Source organism: Orycteropus afer, unplaced genomic scaffold, assembly GCF_000298275.1.
Source record: "Orycteropus afer afer isolate SDZICR_OR568_19922 unplaced genomic scaffold, OryAfe1.0 scaffold00159, whole genome shotgun sequence".
NCBI classification, from domain to species: domain Eukaryota; kingdom Metazoa; phylum Chordata; class Mammalia; order Tubulidentata; family Orycteropodidae; genus Orycteropus; species Orycteropus afer.
In genome coordinates this window covers 724,988-732,489 of record NW_006921746.1, presented here as the reverse complement: position 1 = coordinate 732,489, position 7,502 = coordinate 724,988, and the positions used below count along the sequence as shown (strand labels likewise).

Below are 7,502 nucleotides of genomic sequence, written 5' to 3'. Positions count from 1 at the left end.
TGCCACATTATTCCCTAACATATGGTCTATCATGGAGAATGTTCCATGTACACTGGAAAAGAGTGTATATTGTGCTGTTGTTGGGCGAAGTACTCTGTTGATGTCTGTAAGGTCTAGTTAGTGGATTGTATTGTTTAGTTCTGCGTCTTTGTTGAGTTTCTTTCCAGTTGTTCTATCTCTCATTGAAAGTGGTGTGTTAAAGTCTCTTACTATGACTGTGGAGTCATTTGTTTGTCGTTTCAGTTCTGTTGAAGTCTGATTTATGTATTTTGGGACTCTTTCATTGGGTCCATAGATATTTATTATTGTTATGGCTTCTTGTTCGATTGATCCTTTAATCATTATGTAGTATTCTTCCTTGTCTCTTATGGTTATTTTTATCTTAAAGTCAGTTTTATCAGAAATTAATACTGCCACTCCTGCTCTTTTTTGGTTGCCATTTGCTTGATATATCTTGTTCCAACCTTTGATTTTTCGTCTAGTTTTATCTTTGTCTCTAAGTTGTGTCTCTTGTATACAGCATATTGTTGGGTTATGCTTTCTTATTCAGAGTGATCTGATATTTTGCAAATGACTAATGTGTGATGATGAAATCTTTTATGCATAAAGAATTCAAAATGCAAGAGACCAATGGTTTTTAATGTGATAACAATTACAAGAGTTCATTGATAAAGTTTCAGATTTCATATTGCAGCTAACCTTAAATCATCACTTGTTTTGGTGTGATATCAAATAATACCTAGTTATCTGAAAAGGCTATTAAAGTAAGCCTGTTTTTGTTCTATCTATATGTGTCAGGCTGAATTTTCTTCATTTACTCAATCAAATTAACACATTGTGTACGATTGAGTACAGAATAAGAGATGAGAATCCAGTTTCCTTCTAGTAAGTCACACAATATAGAGGTTTGCAAAAAAGTAAAATGATACCACTTTTCTTATTATATTGTTTTGTTTTCAAAGTATGTTGTTGTTGTTGGTTGGTATGTGCTGTCGAGTTGAATCTGACTCATAGTGACCCCTCCTTGGGTTTCCGAGGCAGTAGCACTACGGAAGTAGATTGCCCCATCTTCCGAGGAGTGGCTGGTGGGTTTGAACTGCCAGCCCTTTGGTTAGCAGTCAGGTGTCTTAGGCACTGTGCTACCAAAGTATAGTTTTCATTAAAAATACATTATTTATAAATTAATTGTTGTTGTTAACTGCTGTCAAGTCTGTTCTGACTCATAGTAACCTTCTGTACAACATAATGAAACATTGCTTAGTCCTGTGTCATCTTCACAGTTTATGTTTGAGCACATTGTTGCAGATACTGTGTCAATCCATCTCATTGAGGGTCTTCCTTTTTTTTCTGCGGACCCTCTACTTTACTAAGCATGATGTCCTTCTCCAGGGCCATGTCCCTCCTGATAGTATGTCCAAAGAGACAAGTATGTCCATGAGACAAAGTCTCACCATCTTTGCTTCTAAGGAGCATTGTGGCTGTACTTCTTCCAAGACAGATTCCTAAATATATGTATAAAAGTCATAGTTTTAATATTTAATTTATTAAATATCAGTAGGAATAATAATAATTAACATGCACCAAGGCACTTGACTGCTAACCTGAAGGCTGGCGGTTCAAACCCACCAGCCACTCCTCGGAAGCGTAATCTACTTCCGTAGTGATGCTGTCTCGGAAACCCGAGGAGCGGTTGCTGTGAGTTGGGTCCAACTCCACGGCACATAACAAGAACAACAACAAAGCTCTTTGGTGTCTTTGATAACTTTTATTAGTATGAAGGAATTTTGATAATCTGTGGTCTATAGGAATCTACATATAATTAAGGAGGAAAGCCTACTTTTTTAATCTAAAATTTACAGGTTATGGCTTAACATAATACCTTGATTTAAAATATTTCTCAAATGGCAGTGTTAAGCAGGTTTTTTAATTATAACTTTGTATTATTTGATGTCATTTTATTTTGAAACTTTGCTAAGCTATTATTTTCATTTCATATTTTCAAAAATACATCAGAGGAAGCACAGGAAAGAAGATATTATTTCAAAACTATATAAGTTTATGGAGAATATAGTTTTTCTTGATTAACCATGGCTGGTTTTTTGAACAAGTTTGATAAGGTATAAGTGCTGAAAAAGAAGTTGTTTGACTTTCCGTGGAATATTACTGGTATTTTACACATATAGAATGTTAAATGGATTAAGTTTTAATTGAAATTTTTTTTTTTTTAAATGTGCTCATTTCCATTTTGGAATGCATGTAGAAATTAATTCAGTATAGTTGGAGACTTTTGCATGACAGTGTTAACTCTCCTTTTATCATGTAAGATATGATGATTATAAGGTGGGTGAGTTTGCTGATTTTTCTTTTTTCTATAAACAGATAATCTCAGTGATACCTTGAAGAAGCTGAAGATAACAGCTGTAGACAGGACTGAGGATAGTTTAGAAGGATGCTTGGATTGTCTGCTTCAAGCCCTGGCTCAAAATAGTAAGTTCTGTTATGTTTACTCAAATGGCAAACACATGAATCAAATCAGCAGTCATTCAGAAATTGGTAGATTAGCACATAATTTGAATTCACATAATTTGAATTCCTTTGAATTATTTTTCTGAATACTGTGGTTGTTTTATATGTTCCACCCTCCCCTGCTTTGTCCCTTCTTCCCACTAATACCCTTTTATGGCCTCCAAAGTACAGAAAGCCAACTTGATAGGCAAAAGAAAGAAGGAATTGATTGGTGGTGATGACATTAATACCAATCCCAGAGGGAGGCCATTATTTCATTCCAAACGGACAACCATCATGGTTGTTTTTCTTAACACTTAACATTTGTGCTTTGAAAATAAGACAGTGATTTATGTGTGGGGAAAGGAGAAGAGAAAACAAGAGACAAAGAGGGAGTTTAAAACACTTAAGTTCTTTTTTCTGAGATCTTATGGTCACATTTGCTATAATTTTACTTTAAAATAATGTGTATGTGTAGATTCATTTGGAAAGAAAAGCAATCTGTTAAAATTGAGGTAAGGCTTGATCTTTGGTGTTTTGATAAATAACGAGAAAGAGAAATTATATAGTTCTTCATTGACTAACACATTGTATTACTATATTTGATCTATCATATTTCAGCTTACTATCACAGTACAAAATGATTTTCCTTTGTTCTCTCAATTCAGCTTGTTCGTTCTGTGCTTAAGGTTAAATATACCATTATCTTATCCTGGGACTAATTATGTGGGAGCTCTGGTAGCATAGTGGCTAAGACACTTGCCTGCTAACCAGACGGCTGGCGGTTCAAACCCACCAGCCACTCCTCGGAAGGAAGGTTGGGCAATCCTACTTCCATAGTGATACTGCCTCGGAAACCCAAGGAGGGGTCGCTGTGAGTCGGGTTTGACTCGATGGCACATAACAACAACAACAACAATTATGTAGCTGACAAAGAATTCAGAGGAAAGTGTATATTGGTAAGGTTGCAGTTTTAAGCACTCAGAGACAATTGTTTTCTTCCTTTCTTTTTTTTAAAGTAAATTGTGATTAAAATATCATAAATACTTGATTACAGTGCTTTTCATCAAAAAAACAAACAAAAAAAAAAACACCTTTTAAAGCTAGCTTTTAAAATTCCTTTTAAATGCTTCTGTTTGATTTTGAGGTTATATTTTTTTTTCCTTGTTTTATTTATTTAAAACATTTTTTTATTGTGCTTTAGGTATAAGTCTACAGAACAGAGTTTGTTTTACATTCAACATTTTGTGTACATTTGGTTTCATTCCCCAATTCCCATCCCCAGCCCTAACCCACTCTCCTCCCCTCCCTGCCCAGTAACATCCCACCACCCCATGCACTTCATAGTCATGCACTCCTGTGTGTCCTGCATTTTCTCCATGTGAACGTTGCCCCTCTGGTGCCCTGTGGTCGATTACTCCAAGGGATGCATTTCCATAGAGTATGAGGGTGAGTCACCCTGGGTTGAGTGGTCTGCATGTACATCTTATTTACTGTTGGGCTGAGAGCCAGCCCCTGGGAGTGAGTTTTATTCCAGGCCCGAAGTGTATCCCAAGGCCATAGAATTGGGGGTCCCACCAGATCCTATCTGACCAGTAATTCTGGTCATTATTGTGTTTTTGGATTTTGTTCCACGTTTTTCCCACTCTATCCAGGATCTCCAGTTTTGACCCTTTCCCGAGTGGTTGGCATTGCTAGCCAGGCACATCTAGTTCTTCCCGTCTCAAGGTCCATCATATTCTAGGCTGATTACTTCTAAAAGTCCTTGAGTTTTTTTTTTTTTACCTTCTTCACTTCCAATGATAGGAGACCATTAACTGTATCTTAGATAGCTGCTTGAAAGCTTTTAAGACCACAGTTGCTACTCACCAGTGTTGGTTGTGGAGCAAGATTTTTAATGAAAAAATTGGTAGATCCATTGGATCTCTCTCCCACAGTGTCTGGCTGTCTGTGAGTAATTGCTCTCTGTCTGTCTTCTGTTGTTTCTGTAAGGATTGCAGGTATTTTGTATTATTGGTATCTGTGCAAGATTAGCCTTAGCTGAATATATCCTTAGTCTAGAGTGTAATCCTGTTCAGTGACCCCCATCTGATCTTCTTATATGTTTATTTGTTTGTCTGTAGCCTGGTGTTTGGTGTTAATGGTAACACAGTATTGTGGATATACTGGTATTAGCCTCTGCCGTCTATATCTTATGTGCATAATTCAGTGTCCTCCCTTTCCCTAATGTTATCATGGTGGTCACAGACTCTTTCAATACCATCTCTCTCCTTACACACATCGGTGTGTGGCCCCCAACCAGCCTGAAATTAATCCCTTCCCCTTCTCTCCCCACCCTGGTAACTTACAAAGTGAGTTCCCTTCTTTGTCTTTTTATAGTCATGGGCTCATACAACATTTGTCCTTCTGTGACTGACTTATTTCACTCAGCATAACGTCCTCCAGGCTCATCCACATTGTGAGATGATTCACGTATCCTTCATTGTTCTTTAATGTAGCATAGTATTCCATTGTGTGAATGTACCATAATTTGGTTATCCATTTATCCGTTGATGGGCATTTAGGTTGTTTTCATCTCTTTGTTATAGTGAATTGTGCTGCAATGAGCATAGGTGTGCATGTGTCTATTTGTGTCCTGCCTAGGATATATTCCTAGTAATGCAATTGCAGGGTCAAATGGTATTTCTATTTTCAGTTTTAAGGAAATGCCATACCATTTGCCACAATGGTTGTACCATTTTACAATCCCACCAGTAGTGCACAAGAGTTCCACTCTCTCCACAACCTCTCGCCAACATTTGTAATTTTCTGTCCTGTTGAACTTTGCTATTATTGCTGGGGTGAGATGATACCTCATCATTGTTTTGATTTGCATCTCTCTAATGACTAAAGATCGTGAGCAATTCCTCATGTCTTTGTTGGCCACCAACACTGTCTTTAGTGAAGTGTCTGTTCAAGTCTCTTGCCCATTTTGGAATTAGATTGTTTGTCTTTTTTGGTGTTGAGGTGTTAGTTTTCTGTAGATTTTGAAGATAAGTCCTTTGTCAGATATGTCATAAGGAAATATTTTCTCCCAATCTGTAGGTTCTCTTTTACCTTTTTGATGTGCATAAGAATTTAATCTTTCAAAGGTCCCAGCCATCTACCTTCTCTTCCACCTCTTGTGTGTTGTAGGTCATGTTTGATAGTATATTTTTGCCATAAATTAGGGCTCCTAGATTTGCCCTGTTTTATCTTTGATGAATTTTATAGTTTTGGGTTTTACATTTAAGTCTTTGATCCAGCTTGAGTTTGTTTTTGTGTATGGGGTGAGGTGTTTCATTTTTCTGCAAGTGGATATCTAGTTTTGCCAGCATTGAGCTTGTAATTTTATCAAGTTATTTAAACTTAGAAGTAACACAGAAGGGATTTGAAATAAAGAGCCCAAAGAGAGAATCTGAATAAACTTTAAGATGGTAAAGAAAAAGAAATACAGGAAAGAAGAGGGTTTAAGGCTATGTTGTTGTTAGGTGCTGTCAAGATGGCTCGGCTCCAACTCATAATGACTCTGTGTACAAGAGAACAAAACATCGCCCAGTCATATGCAATCCTCATAGTCCTTGCTACACCTTAGCCCATTGTTGTAGCCACTGTGTCAGTCCATCTTGTTCAGGGTTTTCCCCTTTTTTGCTGACTCTCCACTTTACCAAGCATGATACTCTTCTCTAGGGAATGGTCCTTTTTGACAACGTGACCAAAGTACGTGAATCGAAGTCTGGCCATTTTTGCTTCCAAGGGGCATTCCGGCTGCACTTCTTCCAGGACAGATTGATTCATTCTTCTGTCAGTCCATGGTACTTTCAGTATTCTTTGCCAACACCACAACTGAAAAGCATCAACTCTTCTTCTGTCTTCCTTACTCATTATTGAATTTTCACATCATCACATGGTTATACTAACCATTAATGTAGGCACTAGGCACATGTGGCTATTTAGCTTTAATAAAATCAAAATTAAGTGTTGTAGTCTCACTTCTCAAGATTGCTACATTTGCTTTGACAATTACATTATTGGGCGTCACAGATATAAAATATTTCTGTGATCCCAGAAGGCTCTGTGGACAGCATTGGTCTAGAGGACTAGAAAGAACAACATATTATAACCTAAGTTTTATAATGCCTGTATAGGCAGCTTTCCATAACAATGCAATTAGTCTAAGTATATTGAGTACAAGAATATACAAGAATACCTTGGAGATACAGTAGTTTCAGTCCAGACCACCACAGTAAAGCAAATATCACAATAAAGCGAGTCACATGAATTGTGTACATATGTATTGTATAAACTAGTATATGTTTATGTTTATACTGTACTATAGTCGTAATGTAGTAGCATTATGAAAAATTTGAAATACTGTGAGAATTACCAAAATGTGCCACAGAGACACAAAGTGAGAACATCCTGTTGGAAAAACAGTGCCAGTTGACTTGCTTGATGCAGGGCTGCCACAAACAACCAATTTGTAAAAAACATATACTATTTGCAGAGCATAGTACTGTGAAGTTCAATAAAACGAACTTCAATAAAATCTCAAATTTATGTGTTTAAAAGTTGTCTATAATTTCTCTGGTCTTTTTTTTTTTTCCCTACCCCTCTATTAGGAAAAAGTAGAATTTTTATATGGACCATTTGCTTCAGAATCTGATAGACTTGGAGGAAATCTCCCAGGTCAAATGTAGAGAGGGGTGCTCAGTCTTCTCTTGGAAAGACTGGAAGACAGAGAGATTAAGATGAAGAAGGAAAGTGAAGAAAAAAAGATGGAATAGTTTATAGCTTTTTAAAGAGCAGACTTAAGAGAAATTAGGAAGTATGTAATTTTGGGATTACATTTCAGACTTATTATGGAATTAATCATTAAACCTAAATGTTGATCTGCAGCCTATACAACTATGAGACCAGAAGAACTAGATGGTGCCCGGCTACCACTGTCATCCACTTGGAAGGGGATCTGTGTAGGA

The 7,502-nt window shown here is 36.9% G+C and overlaps 1 protein-coding gene across 1 annotated transcript in view; it reads left to right on the top strand.

Moving 5' to 3' along the window:
* Positions 1–1,410: 1,410 nt before the first annotated feature.
* The window catches only part of RAP1GDS1 (Rap1 GTPase-GDP dissociation stimulator 1), a 238,173-nt gene continuing 232,081 nt past the window's right edge, over positions 1,411–7,502 (top strand). The window contains exons 1-2 of the mRNA XM_042781729.1: positions 1,411–1,426; positions 2,380–2,487. Coding sequence (XP_042637663.1) covers positions 1,411–1,426; positions 2,380–2,487 — 124 coding nt within the window. The remainder of the gene's footprint in view (positions 1,427–2,379; positions 2,488–7,502) is intronic.